General features: G+C 46.3%; 1 protein-coding gene and 1 long non-coding RNA gene across 3 annotated transcripts in view; one reads left to right on the plus strand and one right to left on the minus strand.

Annotated features, from left to right (window-relative positions):
* Window positions 1–2,497: 2,497 nt before the first annotated feature.
* On the plus strand, window positions 2,498–4,263 carry LOC142901970 (uncharacterized). The gene is made up of 2 exons (XR_012929017.1): window positions 2,498–2,544; window positions 3,474–4,263. It is a non-coding gene; the product is annotated as an uncharacterized LOC142901970 (long non-coding RNA).
* A 6,976-nt stretch (window positions 4,264–11,239) lies between these two features.
* tsc22d3 (TSC22 domain family, member 3) overlaps window positions 11,240–22,521 on the minus strand; it is a 30,288-nt gene continuing 19,006 nt past the window's right edge. The window contains exons 1-3 of one of the 2 annotated variants that reach the window (XM_076046751.1): window positions 13,944–14,469; window positions 13,414–13,465; window positions 11,240–12,921 (exon numbers count right to left, since the gene is read on the minus strand). In XM_076046751.1, the coding sequence (XP_075902866.1) occupies window positions 12,667–12,921; window positions 13,414–13,465; window positions 13,944–14,068 (432 nt within the window). In that variant the 5' untranslated portion in view covers window positions 14,069–14,469 and the 3' untranslated portion in view covers window positions 11,240–12,666. Of the gene's footprint in view, window positions 12,922–13,413; window positions 13,466–13,943; window positions 14,470–22,521 lie in introns of those variants that run through there. The other variant, XM_076046749.1, reaches the window with a different exon arrangement.

Here is a 22,521-nt window from a genome sequence, read left to right on the forward strand (position 1 = left end):
ACGATTCTGAAAATGCCCTTTTGTGATGTCACAATGGGCAGTGGTGCCTCTCCAAGGTTGGTGACAACACCCCACCGGGCCACACCAGACCAGCTTGCCGCTACTTTGTTTTGGTGGAGATTGTCGAAAACAGTTGGAAATTCCTTCAGCTCTTCAGTTTTAGCAGGAAGCAAAAACAGAGTGTTTTCTACAGGAGGTGGTAAACAGCGGGCTAAATATATTTCATGTGTTAACACATATGATGATGACACATTTGTTACGTGTTGCCTGGCCATACGTCCTTTGCAGATCCTTTGAGTTATTTCACTGTTAATGGCGTGAGGCTTTGTGTTTCTTTACAATTCACTCATTTAATCAGGTTTCATAAGCGAGAATTCTTTTTCGAGAAATATTTTTTGTCCACTTGCAAAAGTTCCTTTTCTCCATCATGAAGACCTGACAAGGAGACTAGACTTTAAATAACACAGCTGTTTGTTTCAAGTTTTTTTTTTTTTTTTTTGGTCATTTTATATTCCTATTATATTTAGTATGATCTTTTAAGACTTTTAGGTTTTAAGACTTTTTTTCAGACTTTTATAGTACATATTAGTCTGCAATGACTTTGGCAGTTGAACCTGCTGAGTCGGCACACCTGCGGGAGTTGAATAAGAGCTCCAGGTCACGGGGTCGAGTGCAGATAAAGCAAATATGCCGTCAGACTGTTTGTGCACACAGAGTGCCGTCTATCCTGAGACGAGTACAGTGAGTGCTGAACGGCTGAAAAATGTTTGCAGATTGTGTAACATACAGTATATCAATTTCACATATTCAGGCGTTACTTTACTACCCCTGGCAACAGTGGTCTCAAGGTGCTGTCTGGCCCCGGGACATCTCGGTGGGTTTAGTTACAATGGGAGGAGAACATACTCTAATTGACTTAAGTATTTTTATTTTTTTTTCGAGCAGCGTAGAAGGTGTGAAGTGAGTGACAGGAGAGAACATTTTGACACTGGGCGTGATTGCATGTGCAGCATATGTGGTAGCTCACGGGCCTGCCTGTGTGTGTGTGGGTTTGTATCTGTGCACGTGCTGTATATTTGACATTATGAGTATTGTTTGCTCGGAGCTGCTTGTTTTTCCTCCCCCGGGAACACGCAACCTATATATAGTCTGGCCGGCCGACGTCCTCCACGGTCCGATTTACACAATAACAGCGATGACGGGGTCAGCCGTAAATCTGTCCGCAACCTTCACACCGAGTGAGGAAAATCTTGATAACGTTATTTTGTCCTCTTTTTTTCTCCCTTTTTTTCTGAGCCGCTTTTCAACTCCTCTGTGATCTGTGAACTGTGACAAAAGATGATGGAGTCAGATAAAACATACATACTTACATAACTGACATGATTTCATGAAACAGTGCTAGTAAAATATAAAGTGACATTACTTTAATTTTAAGGTGAAAATAAAGCTTTCACTTTTATTTTTGCATTTATTTATTTATTTATGATATTCATTTATTTGTTTTTTTATGTAATTAAGTTAATGTAATTACCATCACATTTTTGATTTTTCTATTTTTTTGTCATCATTTAAAAAAAAAAAATAAAGCATTATTTTTGTATGCACCCGTAATTATTTTGGTAATTTGGTGAAACATTTTTGCATTTTTGCAAAGTGCTTAATACAGAGTCAATCATTTATCTGAATCAAAGTTTTATTTGCATGCATTTGAAACTTTTTGATAAAAACATTTTATGTGACATTTATGTTCATTATCAAAAGCTCTCAGGATTTTTACGACTTGAATAACATTTTACACATAGTAAAGTGAGAAGTATGTATAATTCATGTGTGAACGTCTGCACTTGCACTGAATGGAAACGCTCAAATTGAGCGCCCTTGTGCTCAATGTAAATAGTCACATTCCATTCCCGCCTCTGGGTGTGGTTTGATCGGGACTGGCAGACATTCATCGGTGCTAATCAATCCCTTCCAGATAAGGAGCGTTTCTGATGTCGTCTCGAGCTGTGAAGAATAAGCTGCCGAGGATAATCTTCCGGCATCGGCCTTCCAGCCGAGGTGGCGAAGGGTCCGTGTTTGTTCACTGAGCTAAAATGATCATTGATGACAGTTGTGAAGATGAGCCTTTGATGGCTCTCAGCAACGACCCCCACTCAAGACCTCATGCACGTTGAACGGAATGTGTTTTTTTTTGTGTGTGTGTGGCTGTCGGCCACTCTCACATTCAAAAGCAAAGGTCAGAGGCAATAGTTCAGCTGCAGATACCGCAGAAAAAAGAAGCCACATTTTGCCCCCGACGCCCAACCTTCACCACAGGACGGTTGCGTAAGCTCCAGCAGGGGAATGTGCACGCCACCTTAGTATTCACATGCACTGGAGCATTAGTGCTTGATGTGTGGTACAGCCAAACACCACTTGGGCCTGCCACTGTTTCCAGGTCTTCTTTTTTCGATGTTGTTTCTCTAATGCCACTCCCCCCGTTTTCACATTTCTTTTCAGGACAAAGCAGCAGGGGGACGGGCTGGGAGGAGTCACTAAATCCAGGTTATGTTTACACTGTAATCGTCTGCAACTGTGTCTGGGCTTGTAATTAGATCACAATGTTCAGCACCTCCACAGCAGGAGATGGTGCAACCCAGTGACTGAAGCAGTACAGCATCTACAAACACTTTCCATGTATTCTCAACCTATAACTTGATTAGAAAACACAATAGTTCCTGAATAGGAGTGCATGTTCTCAAGATAACTGTTTTCAGCGTCATAACCAATAGCATCATAGCTACAGGGCATTTTGCTGACGCTTCAGTTGCCTTGAACAGTAGCTCGGAGCTCCAAACTAATCTGTCTGCAAGTGTTTGTGGAACCAGGACTCATCAGTTTCATGTCAGTGTGGTGGTATTAGACAGACCAGACTTGTCTTGTTTCCTTCAGTCACTCAGAGCTTCGTGCTGATTATTGGCTCGACGGTCTGTCTTAGCACAAATGTTGATATACTGGTTGCTAAATGAAGCTCGTAGTGGAGTAACTGTGCATTTCATTTCAAGCTTTTGATTCTGAGTTAAGTCATGAAAAAAATAAATAAAAGCATATGTATGTCAAGTTGGCACATGCTTTTTAAAAGCTTGAAGCTCTAAGCTGGAGTCTGGTGAGACTTCTCAGACTCCAGTGCACAAATTTTTGAGTCCAGCTGATCACCACTCAAGTTCGACTCTGGAAAAGTTCTGGCCATCAAGCAACATGAAGAAAGTCAGCAGTGGCCATGAATCAGAGCCGAGTGCGTTCTGGCCGGTTTGCCTGCAGTTCTGTCTGAGGAAAACAATTTGTTCTTTAAAGTGACATGCCAGCTATTTGGGAGTGCTCGTGCTGAATGGATTACTTGCTTCATTTCTTCTTTTGAGACCCAGTGACAAGCTTTCACTTCATCTGGGGAATGTACAAAATGTACGTGAGTTGAGTTCTCTCCCTGGAAACAGGCCAAGCTCCGCATACCAAAACCATCTCACGCTCCGCTTCGCCTAAATCCACCTGGCCCTCTTGCTCTCCAACTGTCAGACGGGCCTTCGCCGACAGCCTGGGAATGACGTCGGACGATGTGACGCGACACCCCGGCAAGTTGACACTTCGTGGCTTCAAAAGCTCCCGTCTAACACTTGAACCCTGGACGATTTACGGAGAGCACGAGGTTGACAGGTTCACGAACTCTAGGAGACACCGGCAACTTTGAGGGAGGCTTTGTTGCGACATATTTACACACAAGATATTTTCTCTCAACGTTTCATCATCATTTCAACAGGAAAACTGCGTGTTGTGTTTTCTTATTTGTCGCCATTCAGTTATAATGGTTCACATTATTTTCTTTTTGTTTCAAGATGGATGATGAGTGATGACTCATAGTTTTTAATAGCAGTTTTTGTTTGTTTTTGGTAATCCTGGTTGCACTTTATGGGCCTCGTGATTTTAAAAGATCTTCCAATGTGCCTTCAACAAAACAAACATTACGAAACGTGAAATGCACAGGCTGTCAGCTCATCAGCTGCCATTAATGATGTGTTGTTTTTGATGTCATTGGAGGGGGTCAGCGGGTTCAGCAGCTAAACAATAGCAATTATACATAAAAACCAGAAAATGCTCCCCAGGAGCAAGTTCTGCTCCATCTGTGTTTCTTTTTCTGTTTGTAAATGTCTCCCTAAAGTTCTAACACACGGCTGTTTGGGTGTCTGGCAACGTTGAAATATTCTGTAATAAACTCTCTGCTGGAACACATTGGCTTTTACTATATCAGTACCCTTTATTAAAAGTTTATGACGGCAAGTTTATTTTCGGAATGCTGCTGTTTATGTCAGTGGGACAAGGCGTTTCTGTACAAACAGACCCACAACAAATATGTTGGCCTTTAAAAAGTTTAAGTGTTCCACTTTATCTCTATTTTAAAGTTTTAATTTTTTAATCCTGGACTGCAGCACAGCAGCCTCATATAAAACCGCAGTTAATTATAAAAACATGTATAGATCTCTACAAAACACAATTTTTAGCCCTCTGTTTACTGCCATCCTGTAGAACCACTGGTTACGATTAGTTCAGAGGGCGGGGTTAAACAATCACCTGCCCAAGCTGAGGGATTGAGCTCTTTGTGACATCACAACCAGCGGACTTCCTCAACTGCCTGTTTTCTGCGAGGAAATAAAGGCCTGGCCCCTCTTGTATAATTCCTTCCCGTCCGTAATGGGACCACACAGCTGGCGGACAGGTTAAACGCCTGTGGAGCAGCGCTCGTAAAGCTCTCTACCGCAGGAAGCGGCGGGAAGGCAGTGAACTGCCGGAGAACACGCTGTTCGGCATTCAGGGGCAACTCAAAGGAGCCAAAATGGAATCAGGGTAGCGCAGGTGTGAACTCCTGAGGAAGCTCATCATGTGCAATTATGGGGTACACTTAGGTTTTTTTTGGGTGTGACTCAAATCATGTGTGGGAGGGAAAACACACACGCCTGCATTGTTTTTATCTGGAGCAGCAGAAGCGGATAGAACCACTCATTATTCAGCAATAACTCGTTTGACTTGCAAATAACGAGCCGCAACTCATCAACCGGTTTGTTGACTTGTGCAAGACGAATCAACAAGAAGTGCTGGGAAGAAGGTAATGCGATACACATCTGTCCTCTCCGCATTATTTCCCCAGTCAGCTTCTAGGAAATTAATGTGCTACATCCTATTTTTTGTGCGTGGACATGCACTGTGGTTCATTTTCTTCTAAATGAGGCTGGAGAATGTGCCCTGGAGACACAGTAATGGCAATCAGAGCCATTAGTCTCACAGAGAAGATAATTTAGCATTTCTTTTCACAAACAACACAGTCAATAGGCTTCTTTCCAGCGATGTACAGAGAGTCATGAGACTGATTGACAAAGTCATCCATCACCGTGAATTCTCTCCAGTCATGTCTCACATTGTGTAACTGAACTGATCCGGTAGCCAGCAGTACAGTTGCAACTCCAGCAACTTTGATTTACATTCGATTCTGTTTTAGATCCAGTTCAAACGGTTTAATTAAACGACAATCAAACAAATAAAACAGAAAATTAAATATAGAACAAATGCACGCTGCCCAAATTTCACGAAAGCTCCCTTTTTAGTGGGACCAACACTAACGTGCCAGGGTGAAGTTTGGTCGATCTGAGGCCAATTCTCTCCAAGTCTTTGATGTAGCGATGGCTGAATGGCTTGCCGCGTGCACGGGCTGTTCTGTTTACTGCAAGTGCACGTTTCAGGCTTTATGAGCGCTTGAGTGAGAGCCAAAGCTGTTTAGCCGAGCAATAGAGTTAAAACAGTCGCACAGATACAGTCACCTATTTTTCTTTCAGTACATTTGCAAAACATTGCGATTTTCTCCAGCTTTCATTCAGTCACAAGTTGAAAATGTCAATGCGAGCCGATTTTCCATTATAATGTGCTCGACCACCTGATAACTTAGAGCAGAGACAGAGCGAAGCTGGACCTGGAGCCGCTTTGTTGTGTAACGTTGAGATGAGTTGTTGTGTGTGTGACACGTTAGATAGTGATGTCCAGTGTTTGGTTTCCGAGTCTGATTTCCCCCCCGGGGGGGCGAATGGCTGTTGATCAATGTCAAGGTTAGACTTGAACTTCCTGCCCCTTTTTACGTCCTGAACTTCCTGCCTGTCCGCTCCCCGTCGCCCAGGCCGCGGCTGGAGCCGGCCGAGGATGCGGGATGTTTACCTCACAAAGGGCACAGTCACATAAATAGACTATAAAAAAAAAGTGGAGGCGGTGGGGTTGCGTAACACATCTGAGGCCCAACAGAATAACATCTGAATCCTCTTTTTTCTGTGGTGCAAAGTCATTTGGCTATAAAGCCGCTGTAGCGAGTTGTTTCATAAACGCTGCAAAAACCGAGTCGCTGCCTTCGCTGGAGTGTCGACTTCCAGCGGCGGCGCTCCTACATTAGCGCTACGAGAGAGCAAAAAAAAAAAACAGATGTCAACAACTTTTATTGGATTTCATGCTATGGTTGTGTGACACATTAAAAGTGCTACACATACTTTAAGAGAGGCAACCCTCCAGGATTTACAGCTGCGCTGCACTGCAGAGCGGAGCTGCGTTTTTCTTGCTGGCACATTTGAATTGCAGCAAACAAATATGGGAACACACACTGGGGTTGACGAGGTCAGGTGGACTTTCGGAGCCAAAACCTCGGTGTTAGCTGAGCTTGTTAACACATATAGCTAATCAGCAAATCACACGGCAGCAACTCAGTGCATTTAGGCTGGTAGACGACTTGCTACACAACAAAATAAGAGCATCAGAATCGGGAAAATGAGCATCAGAGGAGACGAGGCAGACTGGTTGGAAACCGAAGTCACTCAGATAACCAGTCGCCAGAGTGTCAACTATGAATGCGAAACAAACCAAACCAAATTAAGCTATGTTTATTTCTCTGAAATATGATCATACACACTCACTGGCCACATTATTAGGTAGGTAGGACAAGCAAGGTGCTGCTTGTTAATGAAGTGGCCGGTGTGTGAAGATGTTTTGCATCAGCCAGGTGGCCCATCTAAAGTTTCACCCACTACATTTACAACACTCAACATCTCTCTCAATATTGAAACAAGCATCCCTGCAAAAAAAGAAAGTCACAAATCTCTGCAGGCCTCATTGACGTAAACTTCCTCTTTGTTACCGTTGTTTTTGGTTGTTATGTAAAAAATATTTCCCCCTGTGGTCAAGAGTCAAGACGTTCGTCTTGTGACTGGTGACCACGTTGGTGGACTGAGCGCAGCCTTGGGAACCAGAAAAAAAACCTATACGTTAGGCATTTATTTTTCAGGTTATGCAACCGTCGACCCTTTGACCCCTGGGTGTCACATGTTAAACTCAGGGCCCGTCAGGGCCTCGATTTACGCCGGGCACTTGCTGTGTGCCGGTGCCATGAAGCCGCCTATCGCCGTAAATCCGAAACCGGCAGCCCCCCTGACCTTTTGTCTGAGTGAACAAGACGTCCCGAGCACATTCCTCCGGCTTTGATCGCCGGTGACACAAATACAGCTGACTGTGTCACGAGAAGAAAAACAAGAAATCCACCCAAACGATCACGAGCAGAGGCTAAAATTGTTTTTTTTTTCTTGCATCGAGCACCAAGGACAGGGGAGGGGAGAGGGAGGTGGCACGATTGGGCAGCAGACTATTTAATTTATCACCAGACGGGAAAGTAAGCAGATTTAATCAATCTAATAAATCAGAGCAGCAGCATGGATTAAGGTCAAGCAGCCCCAAGCAGTGATAAATAACTCGGTTCACCCTCTTGTTTTTGGAGGAGCGGTGCTAACTCGAGACTCTTCGGCCTCTGACACCCCATAAACAACATCATCGTCCAAATAGCGTGCGCCGCACATCTTCATTTTCTCTCGTCTGTGACCTTTCAAAGCCAAAACAAACAACATATACATATAAACGCATATGTAACATTTAACTGTTCAACATTTTAAGGATGTGCCCTCGGTGCCCTGCCCCCGGCCTGAAGGAAAGCACTCGACAGCAGCAGCGACAACAATAACATTGAGAACTCAGTTTTCACGTTGACAGCTGAAGATCGTTGTCAGTCCACTGTGACGTTTGTGCACAAAACTATGTGTGATATGTCGTCCAGAAACACAAAAAGACAAGGTCAGTGTGTAATTTGATTCTGTTTTTTTCCCCCTCTCTCTAAGGTATGCTGGCAAGAACCTGCAGTGCAAAAGGCACGAGGAGCATAAAGCCTGTCTGAACAAACCAGACGATAGAAAAATACACTTTCCCAAATGCTTTTCCACAAAGAATGGGAATAAAAAAAAAGAATCCTTTTGTAGATTGGATCATTGTTGTTCTCCAGTCTTGCAAAAGCAACGTCCAATCACTGTGGTTCAGACAAAGAGTCTTAACGCCTCCCACGTCAACAATGGAGGACGAGCTTGTTACCCTTGACCCTCGGCACCTTCTTTGATGAGGTTTAAAAGAACTCAGACAACTTCAAGTCTTCTCTGTACATGTGAAACTCTCTGTCCCTGGAGACTGTGCACTCAAGATCCTTGGCAAACCCACTCAGAATTTGTTTTTCCATGTTTCTGCTTAGATTGAAGTAGCCTATCCATGGCCTTTCCCAGGTTTCTTGGGGCGAAGGTGGGCGAAGGGTGGACCACACGAAACGCCGCTTTGTCACAGACCCACACAGAGACAAACAACCGCCAGAGTCGCCAGTTAGCCCGGCGGGCGCGTCACCTGGAGAGAGGCCACGCAAACGCGGTAAGGAAGCGTACACATTCTCATGGCGCGGGAGTTGAACCTGCAACCTACTTGCTGTGGGTGATCGAGTGCAAACAACTGCACCCTGCCGTCTTTTTCAAAGGCAGGTGAAAAGTCAATCCAAGCCAGACAGGTTGACACTCACTCACTCCCTGCAAGAACATGTCAAAGTGCAAAGGGGAAGCTGCGAGGCAACACGTCTCTCAAGTTACACTTCCAACTGCCTCTGACGTCTGTGAACTGATTTCTTTGCGAAAAAGCAAAGTCATTTTTTCAGGCTTGTTACACAACGACCTGTCACATCTGAGAATGCCTGCAGAAAAAAAAAGCAGAGAGGGACCCCACAGCCCCGTTAGAGGAAATGTGCAGTGCGTGTCTGAAAAACTTGCACGCGCTTCACTCGTCTTGGCCTTTAATGTTTGACATGATGGATCTGTTGGCCTGCGTGGGACGCACCGGTTGTATATGTGTGGAGGAAAAGGCAGTCTGTACAAATTATTCTCCTGCATGCGAACCCGACCGCACCGAGGCAGGGCCCTGACTGATCCCGCCAGTTTCCATCCGAAGCAGATGTGTCTCTGTTTGTTGCCTTCCCTTTAATTGCATAACAGCCGAAACCCAACACCGGCCTTCGATTCTCAGCCCGTTTTCAGACAAATTCCATTCCAGAGGTTAATTGAACACCGAGGGCCACGCCGACACCATTAATATTTAACTGTTCCCTAAAAAGGATCAACGTAATCGCTGATGCTTTAACTCCTGTAAAGGAGGTTTTTAAAACATCCGTAGCCGGGTCAGGAGCGAGTGAGCAAACGCAAACACGACCTATGAATCATAACTTTATCCAGGCCACATTAAGAAGAAAAACGGCTTATGTAATTTATATCAGCTTGCACTGAGGAGAATGTCTTTACTTGCGTATCTAAACATAGTGGTTGGAATAATAGGCGTCACTCGATCGGGTCCACCACCTTTACGTAACCTCGGAAAACCAATGCATTTAATGGGAATGGAAACCCTGAAAAGGAAGTGCAGCTTTGGCAACTCTAAAAAAAAATCGTTACTCCATCGGGCTCCATCTGTGAGCCATGAAAAAAAGGTTTAAAATGGTGAATTGGTTTCAATAAAAAAGAACCAACATGCTTGGTTACAAAATCTAATTTTAAGGGAGAAAAACCTGAGATTCAAGCCAAACCTTCAATGCTCCTCAGCCTTATTTTTTATAAGCCACATCAGAAACAGTGTTTCTTTTCCACCGTGTGTCGCATGAGGCCAGACCCAGCTTCTCCAGTCCTTTGATTAACATGCAGAGAGTCTGCAGGTATCTGGGCAGGAAGCAGCAAAAACTCATTCCAATAATCTTGTGCTAAAGAGCCAATAAACGCCCGTCGTCACCGTCTGCGTTGAGAAAATCTCCACCTGAGTCAATACGCCGCGTACCCAGCCTGGCGCTAATCGAACGGCAGAGTGGCTGGTGTGAGCACACCACACATGATGATCACCACCGCTGCTCTCACACACACTCACTAGTGGAGACACAAAGGGAATAGAAGATTGTTCTCGGGGGAATTAAAGAGAGCGACGGGGTCCAAGCTGTGTTTACTCCGGCGCTACTCCATCTGCGGCTGTGATTCTGGGCTCAGGGCGAGTGTGTGAGTCTGTGTTGTCAACGTTGGATGGATGTGAGCCCGGGTCGCGAAGCAGCAGCAGCAGCAGCAGGAAAACCGCGGCATATCATTTTACACGGGTCTCCACCGACTGGCGGCCAATCTGTCTGAAGGGGAAAATGCTAACCAGCGCAAACTGTTGGCCAGCGATTATTAAGCTCAACTTTGCAGACAAACAACAACTCGAAGCACTCGAGTATCTCCGACGGCCCCGGAGGTCACACTCCCAACACCACGCTGGCAAACTCGCGAATCACATGCAGCTCCTCAGGACCTTGTAAACAACACAACAACGCTCATAGAGCAGCACAGACGGCGGCGTCTTCCCAAAGTCGCCGTGACGTAGTGACTCAGACTTTAAAGAATGCATGCTTATGTTTTCACGGAACAGACAAAAGACCTGTTCAGATCCCAATCCCGCTGAAGAAAGGAGCACTTTCACAGCGTAGCGCCCAGCCTGAGAAGAGTTGAACTCCCACCTCCGTCTATTTCAGGGATTTCGTCGGCCTCGCCTGGCTGGATTTCTAGTGAACACGTTTCTCCATTGCGGCGTAGCGTTTCACCTCCACTACACTGCCATAATAGGAAAAAACACAGACCGATGCCAGTGGGTTTCCCCTCCTGCAGCTACACCCTGTGTATGAGACGCCGGTGAGGTCAGCGTGCTCACTTCTGCTTCCCTGGTGCCTGTAGAGTTCTCACACAATATTCTAAGTATGTGTTCATTTCAGTTTGACCACAGCCCGGTGCAATAAAAAGAAGACACTGTCGCCATCTCGCATTATGTAAACAGAAGGTTTATTGCAAATGTGCATTTGTATCCAAACAACACAGCGTCAATCTGTTTCCTGGATACCGTTACGGCAACAAGACCTCTTTTTTTTTTTTTTTTTCATTTTTACAAAAACGAAACAAAGAAACTTTAGCACTAGCTTCTCCCTGTGAAGTTTTACACATGGTCCTGGTTTCACTTGGCTTCTGTTGTCGTGACGAGTAAAAATTGTTAAAGCGGATAGAAAACCAAAAGAAAAAAAAAAAAAGTCTTTGGTAGCCAGACAACAATCAACAGACCTGAAAGCGAAACTGTGTTCTTCTTAACTATGAAGCAGGCACTGTCGTCATGCCATCGTTTTCAAGTTGGCAAATGAGCAACAAAAAGGACCAGGAAGTGGGACAATGCTGCTAAAGAGCCGGGAGTGCACTTGCTGTTTGCGCCGCCTCGGCGGGTCACTCACTCGCTACAGTTCTGCTCCTCGTCGTGTGACGTGACCCGGGAGGAGTCGGGCAAACACGGTGGACAAGACATGTCGGCTCCCCCCCTGCATAAGACTCTTTTAAGACCATTGTACATTATTCCTTATAAACAAAACAAAAAAAACAGCTGATTTCTGATATCTGAATCCCCGACGACGGGAGATGTGGCAGGATCAACATTCCCGATAAGCAGCAAGCCCCCCTGACCGAAGTCAATACAATTACATTTCATTGATCATTACAGTCTACCGCAGCTGGCCGACGACTGACAGGCTGCACTGCGTTAACCTCCACCCGCGGTGCCTTAGCTTATCCTGTTGATTACTCTTGTTAGGGTTACATGTACATGAACGTGAGAACGGTATACTGTGGAATCAGGAAAGGTGCTGGTTACTGTGGCTGGTTTTAGAGTCCTTGGAACTGAAAAGTTCGGGGGCAAATCCATCCGATGGCGCTCTCTTCTCTTCTCTTCTCCTCCAAGACACTGAGGACAGTCTCAGGACAGTGGGGGTGGGGGAGGGCTAGCCTGCACCCCCCTGCACTTTCCAAAGTAGCGTGTGCAGGGCCAGCCCGGTCAACACCTCCTCACACCGTCTCTCCGGTGGAGGGCGTTTCAACTGGACGGGTTTCGGCCGGACGTCCGCGCACGTCAGAGCCGGGCCCCCCCGGTCTATGCTCCGCGCTACTGTCTACGTGGAGACTACGGCAAAGAGTCGGACGGTATCAGAGGACGGGCCCTGAGCACCGCACCAGTCAAGAGCGTCTCAAGTTCTATGTTGTGCTTGTCGGAGTCCGACAGTTCATTTGAGTCCCATCGATCATTTACAGCCCCGACGCTTCGCCTTTCGCCGAAGGGCTCGCAGCAATCGGCTGCGTCGCAACGCTTTGATTCAAAGTGGAGGTCCATTTTTGTCGAGAGGCAGTGGCTCTGCCCGCCCCAAGGCAGAGCCACTTACACAGCAGATCCGGCGCAGTGGACGCGGGTCTGCTGCTCGTCCGAGCCCATGTGGGAGCTCTGGTTGTCCAGCAGCGCGTCCGCCGGGATGCGAGACTGGAACTTCTCCATCTGCTCCGGGCTGGCCAGGTTCTTCAGCAGGTAGTTCTCCCTCTCCAGCTGGTTGTTCTTCTCCGCCAGCTCTTTGATCTGCTCCTTGAGGATCTCCACCTCCTCTCGCACGGCATACATCAGGTGGTTCTTGACAAGATCCTGTTTGGGAGGGGGGGGCAGAGGAGAAGGATATTGAGAAACCGGGCCAGGCTGCACAGCTGATGTGTTGGCAGAGGGAATTGAGGAGTTTAATATTTGCTGGCAGATGGATGTTGAAAAACAAACATGTTTTCTGGGACTTCCCGCTGTGTTGTGGCACGTGTATTGCAATTTGAGGCACGAGTCGGGCCTGCAGCAGCTTGCGCAGAGTGATAGCAGGAATCTCTGCGCCGCTCATAAGTTGCGGATTTCACAAATGTTGTAATGACAATCTTGAACTTGAACAACAACAACAATCAGTGGGTTTGCTAGCTTGCCACCAAGAATTTGCTCAGGGATGTGTGTCAATTGTGCATTTGCATGCGACATTGGGCCTTGATTTGAGCGCAACGTGTGGCTGGCACGTCATACAGATGCAGCCCTGCATTAGATGGTGCAGTCGGTCTGCATCCCCTTTGCCTTTGTCTGGTGTGTTACTGTGTCGGGGCTTACCATCGCCTGCTCGATCTTGTTGTCGATGGCCACGACGCTCGCACCGGAGGCGCTGCAAGAGAAAGACAAACAGACCGTGAGTGAACAGCTCGGGGCCTTGGAAAAATAAGAGTGTGCGGCGCAAAGTGGAAAGGACGGCGATACCGGGGTTATTGGTGTAAGCGAAACGAAAAGGGAAAGAAAATGGCCTGCCCCCCCCCCCCCCCCGCACCTCTTATCTCGGGAATTTGTCGCACATTACCGGACTAATGTTTTAATATCTCGGCCATGAGATAAGATGTCAATGTAGGGGTGCAGCCAAGAGGCAAACGCGACAGGGACGCGGTAAAAGTCCGAGCACGCAGCACCAGCAGACGCAGCGTTCACTTTGAACCGTTACGTCAGCCGAGGGACAAAGAACCGAGAGCGCCGCTTGCTGTTGACAAACATGCCCGAGTCGACGCTTAAAAAAAATAAAAAAAATAAAAAAATAAAAAAAAGCGAAACGAACCGAGAGAGAAAAAAAATAATCCAGATTTCGGCGTGTTTACCTGTTGTCAAGTTTGACGGAGACGACGTCTCCCCCGAGCAGCGAGGAGAAGAAAGAGATAGAGAAGTTATGCAACTGGTAGACGGCAACCTCCATTGGTGTCTTGGCGAACATCTCTGTGCTCATATCGTGAAAAACTACACTCGTCGAATTTAAAAAAAAATGGTCTCGCGACCGATCCCGAAGTTGAGTATCCGGTTGTTTTTTTGTTCTTCCTTGTAGAATAACGATGCACTGGTTTGCTGCTGCTGCTGCTGCTATTGCTGCTGCTGCCGCCGCGGTGCTGTGTCAGTGTTCGAGTTCCGCCGGTATTTACTAGCGACAGTCTGATACTATTTCTGCCACCGGCCGCTATTTGAATGGCCTGGCCCCCTGACGTCACATGACGCGCTGCTGAATATTCACATGAGGTGGCGCCGCAAACCCTGTGCTGCGTTCCAGGGCAATGCGGGGAAAGCAGTTGTGACCGTTGTACTGATAAATGCGACAACAAAACACGCCAGGTCACGTAGTCAAATATTTATGGGCGCTGTATTAGCCCTTATTGCTCGTCCGTGCAATTCTTTTTTTACTGCTTTATTGATAATGTATCGCAAAGTTTTTGCCTCGTAAATTTTAATGCCTGCAATTCTTGTGATAAGCACTTCTGAACGCCTTTTCTTCTCATTTTGATCGTATTTTTGCATTTTTATCATATCACATACTAGTAGGCGCACGTCTGTAATCTACTTGCAGGACCAGAAGATACAGAAATATGGAGGGTTTTTTGTTTTGTTTTTTTCTTCCTATTTTACGTTTTTAATAAATTGCAAAGTACCATTGGAAACCCTAAACTCACCGAATAAAACAAAAGGAACTACTTTAGGCAACATGCGAAACAGAACTCCTCGATTTAAAAAAAAAAAAAAAAAGCTTTTTTTTTCTGGATCACCTGAACGCAGCACCAGACTGCCCTGCCTCTGAACTCTGTGCTGTGTTCTGCAGTTAACCCACAGACATACATACGCACGTAGATTGTGGCAAACTCGCTCACGGCCCAATGCACCGCAATGTCTCAAAATGAAAAACAAGAAACTGTTATTTTTTTTATTGAGTTGTTTTTTTGTGCAGTGATGTGATTTTTACATTATTTATTTTAGTTTTTAAACAAAGTACGTCCTTTTTTAATCTAAGTTTTATTTTATGTTTTGATTTATAAAATAATTCGTTTTTAGTTAATATGACGCGATCGAAGTCATATAACTTTTGTTTTGTTCAGATTTTTTTTTGTGCGTGTTTTTTTTTTTTTTTTTTTTGCATCACAGTTTAACATTGTGTTCCCAAACCGTTGCCGGTGTTTGTTTCACTGTGCCATAACGGAATGTTCTGTATCATGAGCGCTGAACTATAGATATCCTGCATAGGTACTTTTCCACCCGGTGTCCTGGTAAATTTCCTTTCGGCCTGAGTCTGAATTCTACCGGCCTCTAGTGGTGGATGTCTAGAATAACGCACATTTGAGGAGACTGGAATGTTAACAATGGGATTTTTTTTTGCACAATTTTCCTGGATCGATATTTCCTGGTGATTTTCCAATTTGGAAAATAAGAGCGAGAAAAATAAAGTACTTGGAAAAACATGTCTCAAACCAAGCAGAGGAGCCTCCTGCAAAGTGCTTGAGGATGGACAGAGAGAGAGAGAGAGAGAGAGAGAGAGAGAGAGAGAGAGAGAGAGAGAGAGAGAGAGAGAGAGAGAGCAGGGTCATGGAGGCAGAAGAGACGTCTGCACGTGCTGCTATCTTTTTTCACAGTCTGTTCTCCGCAATTGCTGTTATTGAGCAACAGATATACTTGTTGGCACTGAGGTGGTTTAATTGCCCCAATTGCCCTACATCTCTTCAGTGTCACATTATTTTTCCTTTTGCTGTTTCCTTAACTGGAACCGACGCGTGTTATTGCTCAATAAAACTTCAAGCGACTGAAAGTCACAGACTGTTCTTTTCTTCTGGTGATGGGAATATTGAGATGCATTGCAATGCTTCTGCTGCTGAGTGGGTCTCATTTCAGACGAGTGTCTTAACATCTGATTCTCTCATGTAAATGCAACATTGCACAGGATTCTCTTCCACATGACTATTTAAGAAAATGCTTTTCAGATGCTAACAGTCGGACCAGCGAGCTTTTCTTTGCATACCCCCCCCTTTTTTTTTTTTTTGGAGGGGTGGGCTGATGTTGCGTAACAAAACAATTAGAGTTGAAAGGCTGACTTTTGGTAGGCCTCCTCACCGGGCTAAGCAGGGAGCACACTGACTGGGTATTAGAGCCCACAGAGCCTGTCGTTTCAGATTTCATGCCGTGGCAGCGCAACTGCCAACTTCAATATGTGTCTGTGCTCCGGCGATGAGGAGCTGGTGAATTACCTTGGCCCACTGCGCAAGTGCCATTTAGGGGGAGCCGGAGAGGAGGAGGGGCCTGAGCCAGAACTGAGAAGAGATGCACAGATAGAAACTGGAGACTGCGGGGACTTTGCCAGAACCGCTTAGGGTGAACGTGCACAATGAGCCGCATGCAGTACGAAGGGCCCATCGCAGTGTGTTGAATTTCAAGTTGGTATTTGGCACAAGGAATTCACAAGGAATGCACCTGCACATTTTCAGAGCAGCTCCGTGTTGCTCTTGACCTTTAAATGGCTGGCTGGCTGGCTGGCTGGCTGGGCTGGGGCTGTGGCTGCTCTGATTGGACTTTGGTCCCCGTCTTGCAAGAGCACGTCTCACTTTACAGCAACTAATTCACACGGCATCAACAACTTTCTCCCGGGTATATAAAGCTATCTAATTAGTCTTTGAGTGTTAATGAAGAGAGGCACCAAAGAAGAGAAGAACAACAAGCAGCTGAGCAACAGAGTGGATCGGCTTGTTCTCACAAACAGGTGCCGGGTCGGAACTGAAGTTGTGTTTTAAGCTGTGCATGTGTGTGTGTGTGTGCGCGTGTCACTGCAGCAGCCGCAGCTCTTTCAAGAGATCTAGTCCCTCATATTTTTCGGTGATCTTTCGCCGGACCGTGTTTTGCGCATGCCAAATCCAGTGAGTCACCCCCAAAGCCAGGCGACGGGCCATGGTTTCCATCAGATGTCCTCTGTGCAAGAGCCAGCCACTTTATATAATACCGTGATTCATCCGTGCCAGTGGATGAAGAATAATTCAGCTGAGACACGTCGCCAACATCCCGGCCTCTGTCTTAATCTTGGGCTGGTGCATGTTCATAAAAATGAAAAGGAGGAGACAGATCCATATAGGGAAGAAAAAAAAGCTGTTGCCTTAGTCACCCCCATTGTGTATTTACCACCTGCACTTTTACACAATTACAAATGCATGGTGCGTCTGTGAATGGGGAGTGAGAAAAACACAACGCCGCTGCGGGCTGCTGCCGGGGGCCGTCTCAGAGGAAGCTGACAGTGAGGGCAACACAAGCGCTTACAAGCAATGAATACTGAGGTCTCTGACTGAACCCCCCTGCCCCCCTCCAAAGCCACCCCCCACACCCCACCCCCGGAGCCAGTCATTATAAATACATCACCTATAAGTCTCCTCAACCATGAATAGAAATGAGGCATATGGCCTTGGTCCTGTGCGCGCGGGGCCTCGCCATAAATTTTACAGGCACTAAATTCTCTGCCCTTGGATCGCATGTAATATATGTTTACGTGATGGGCTGGTGTTAAAAATGCAGCGCATGCGAGAAGGTGACGGCGGCGGCATTATTATGCAAGGCCTAGTGGAGACATCAGTCTCTGCCTGCTTTGAATGCGGGCCGCACGGTGGCCGAAGATGTAAACACCGGCGGGGGCAGGATCAGCGTGGGAAAAGAAAAGGGATGAAAGAATGGAGGCGCGTTGCTATGGATAATACGTCTTCCGAGAATCACTGTCCTCCCCTCTCCCCAGAGAGAGGCACTGTTTGGTAAATTGCATGCTGCTGTAAAGGCCCCGACGGGCAGGATGCATGATGAATAAATCGGAAAAAGGCAGGCTGTCAGGCTGAAAGTGTTTTGATGGGGGACGTAGTTACTGCAAACACATCGGAGCCCGATACCGAACATTTTGTCTTCAGCCGTCTTCACATTCAAACTTTCGCCTTTATCGACACAGAGATGAAAACAATTGTATGTATTTACCATAAAAAAAAATTAAAAAAATTGGAATCCAGTAATGGTTGTCCAATGGTGTAATATATATGCCAGGCCTGTAAGAGGCGCTGTAAAAATGCCACTGAAGTGCACAAAAAACAAAGGACAGCCATAATGAATAAAACCTTTGAGCTGAAAACAAATACCAGAAGAAACTTGAGGACAATTAAGAAGAGAATACACAACGACACAACGCTGTAATCCAAAATTGTAAGTAACTTTGTTACTGTTGCTGGTGACATTAACACATGCAGTTCAAGGAACTCTGCATTCTTGTTTCAGAAATGAGAGCAACGGGTTGTAAAGGTGGGAAATCCAATCATGGCGTCAAAGGGATTTGATCACAAAACTTGCCAATTCCCCCAAACTTCTCCTCCTGAACGTCATCCCAAACTCCCAGCATCCTCCAGGGCATCCTCCCTGACTTACCGCCGATCGGGCCTCTTGAACAGACCGGGCGAGTACGGTGGCGAGTAGCTCATGGCCCGCTCCTGGTAGCCGAAGTGCTGGTAGGGACAGTAGAACCTGTGCAGCGTCGGCGGCGTCTCGCTCAGCCGGTGAGCGTACAGCGTCCTGGGGGAAGGCGGCATGACCCCGGCGGGGAAGACCGGCGCCGGGTGCCTGTGAGACTGGCCCATGGTGGCGACCCAAACGAGGCTCTGGCTCAACTATCGCAGCTCGACACTCGGCTGCTGCTCGTTGCTTGCGAGCACAAAGACACAATGTGGTGAAGGAGCCGCTGGACACGCAGTCGGAACCGCCGGGACCGAGCTCGGCCTGGCACTCGCGTCTGACGCGCCTCCGTCCCCGGAGCGGCACACAATGGAGTCAAGAGTGAGATCGGCGATGACGCCAGCCGTCTCATCCCCCAACGCAGACGTGCGTGTCTGGCTCTGACTCTGCCGTGCGCTTTTGTTGTGCCAGCCTTAAACTGTGGCTGCGTGACCTTTACAAACAGGTCTCTGTAATTAAGCCTGCAGACAGCCACGCCAGACCGGCTCCCAGACTTAAAGCTCGACTCAAAAGCGTTTCTGCTCCCTCACCTGGATGTGACCTTATGTAACAGCTCGGGGTGATTGCAGCTGCAGAGAAATAGTTACACACCTCGTTTTTTATGATGCATCAACCGGCTTGAAAAGACGGTCTGCCCCGCTGATTTCTTATGTAACAAAACATCTCTGCATGGTTGTTGTTTTTTTGGTTTTTTTTACCACCACAAATCCCTTTAACCCCTCGCTCTTTCCCATCTAATTGCCTCTACCTGCGTAGGTAATCGTGCTTTGTCCTCGGCAGACTGAGTTTTCGCGTTCACCAAAGTTAATAAAAGTTACGAAAAAAAAAAAAGGGACCAAAGTTACCACCTACGTTTTAACACCGCAGTGGGGTTTTGATGCACAAGATGATCGCGGCAGGCATTTCATGAAGAGTATTTCATTGTTTGTTTTTTTAAACATACAAGCAGCAATGACAAGACTTCAGGTTTTATGAAAAACTCGTCTCTTTGCCTCTCCGACAGGACCAACATGCCAGACGGCATCGGACGGGTGTCTGAAATAGTTTTCGTGCCCTTCGAAATATTTTTACGTCATACGTGATGTTAGCAGGATTCAATAATCCAGATGTGGAACATCCATAAGCTTCAGCCACGTCCTCCACATCGTTTCACCATTGCTTGTTTTTTGTTTTTTTGTCCCGACGCTGCACCAGTGGTGCCACATAATTACACGTCCGCAGAGAAGAAGATCCCCTCACATACGTGACCATAGCATCTGGACAAACACGGCAGAGGGCACGCAAACACCCCCGGAAAACAGCGTGAGCCTCTGACACGGCGACAAAGCGTCACGCGGCGCTAGCGCGAAGATGTTCAAAGTTCCTTTCCCAGAATCTTTGACTGAAGAAAAAAAAAAAAAAGACTTGATTCTTTCCCGTGCGACATTAGCCTGAATTCAGTCTCCAGCTCTGATTATATATTATTGGAGAACTTGAAGAGTTTCGAGATTATGCCAAATGAGCTCTGCACGGCTGTGAGCTGGAGCTGCTGCGTGAAGCAGTTTTCGGCTAAATGTTGGTTACAAGCACCAAAGAGGAAACTTTGTTAAAGGCTGCACTTAGCTGGAGAAACGCTGAAATTATCGTTTTCACTGACGGAAAATTCCTACGTCGACGAAGGCAGCAGCAAAAAAAAAAATTAAAAATAAATAAGAACATCGTAATTATTATTATTCAACTCAATGTTCAATTATTTTTATGCGAAAAACAACAACAATGGTTTGAAGTAAATTCCTCATAATTATTAACAGTAGCCTGTAGTGGGCAGCACATTGACTGCAGGACAGGCTGTACTGTACCCTCACGCTGCCGTCTGCACTATATTACAGCTAACAAGCTCTGGGACTCAGCGGCATCTGGCACCAGGCTGTGCTCCAGCTCCAGGCCGTAATGTAAAGATTTAGTCCGGGCTATAACTGGAAGAATGTTCTCGCTAAATTTACTCAAAATTATATCATCGGCAAGCGAGCGCCTGTCATGAAACATTCATTCAGCGGCCTCGCAGCCCCTCCTGAAAAAGAAATAACAATATGTTCTGGCCCCCATGGCTCATAGGAATCCCATCTGGCACAAGTGTGTGTGTGCACATGAAAACACACATACACACACACACACACACACACACACACACACACACACTGAGCGCCTGCAGTAAAGTATCTGAGATAAGACTCCTGGGGTTTCGGACGGAGTTAAGTGGTCCCACTAATGGCACTGGAAAAGGTCAAAGAGCGCAGATCCAATCAGCCGTGCAGTGTTAAGTAGTGATGAACTTTGTTATTAGCCGTGTCGGAGCCCTTTGACTGGCCATGGGTCGCCCGCTCTGCCACAGACCTTTGAGCCGAGGCTGTTGGGCTGCTCATTAGCCGTGCTGGGTGGATTATGTAAAAAAAAAAAAAAAAAAAACTCCACTTGGGCCTCTGAACTTCAGCATTTCTGGAATACTGTATGCACTGTAAAGTGACTTTTGCACAATTTTGTGATTCATTTCTACTTTGTCTGGGTCGCGTCCAGGAACAAAAGGTTCCAGAGTTCAGCGCCATCTGTCCATATTCGTCTGCACGTTAACGCTGGTTCACCTCAGCTGCTGTTGGCTGCGTGCAAACACCCTGCACTGACTGTTCTGGCAGTGACGACTTGGCCATTAAAACTGTGGGTACATACACAAATCCCTCAGCGGTGTCACGGGGCCAAGAACTGGTCGCCCCACCTCGACCTCAGAGTCGTAATCAGTGGGTCATAAGTTGGCTACAGTTGTGTTGCCAGTTGTGTTATCTGGGTCACTCACAACCGCTCTGTGTTGTATGACAAAGCTTGACATGGACGATTCATCACGAAGAAATGCTTTTGCTTCTTGCATTCCAATGTAATGTAATGTAATTAAAAAAAAAAAAAAAGCCAGTTTGTAGGTTAGTTGTGTGAAGCTATGGATACACACTTTGCCGAAGTTCTCAATAAATAACATTTGAGTGATAGGTCTGAGCAAAACAAAATGATCATATGAGAACTGTGAGAATATCTGAAAAAAAGCTCAAATTGAGGATCAAAATTAAGATCGGCATTCCCTTTCTAAACCAGCATCAGCCACACGAGTATAGTATAGAGTGCCCTTTGTGACATCACAAAGTGTCAGGTCCCACAAATGCCTGCCTTGTCATACACGTTGTGACAAGCTGAGCTTATAAAAAAGAAGTGTCACAGTGCATCTTTGTCCTTGTGTTCTGTGCCTGTGACAGTCTTGTGTCAGTGTGTGGGCGTGGCCTTGGCCCCAGCGTCCAAATCTGTCACACCTGGAAACAGGTGTGACACACCGGCCTGCCATCAACTCATCAACCTCCACAGCATTTAAACCCTGGTCCTCTCTCCACTCACTGTCAGATCTCTGTGCAACCAACCTGTGTGGCTTCTACCCAGTTGCCCTGGAGATTTTTTTTCTTAGACAGTGAGTTAAAAAAAAAAAAAAAATTAAATTAAATTAAATTAAACCCTCCTCCAGGCTGCCCAACAAATATGATGAAGTTCACATGATATGGGCCCTTTGGGCGAAAAAAAGAAATCTCCCTGTTCCACCAATTTCTTTGTTTCAATTAGAATTATTTTCCACATTGTGTTATCAATTTTTCTCACTTCGGTTCTTCTCACCCCATTTTTTCCCATCTAAGTGGTTGGTCTGAACTCACAGCTGTGTGACCCCAAGTCACAGGCAACTGGGACAACACTGGAGGGAGCTGGAGTCCTCCGCTGTGTGTGTGTGTGTGTCTGTGTTTGTTTGCGTCGACTGCATACGCGCTTGCACACGCACGTCTGGCCCCGTCAGCGCGGTCCGGATTTAACTGGCTGATCAGCGCCCTGCTAGCTTGCGCC

This window comes from Nelusetta ayraudi, unplaced genomic scaffold, assembly GCF_046127955.1.
Source record: "Nelusetta ayraudi isolate G7.1 ecotype Tasmania unplaced genomic scaffold, CSIRO-AGI_Nayr_v1 ptg000090l, whole genome shotgun sequence".
NCBI classification, from domain to species: Eukaryota; Metazoa; Chordata; class Actinopteri; order Tetraodontiformes; family Monacanthidae; genus Nelusetta; species Nelusetta ayraudi.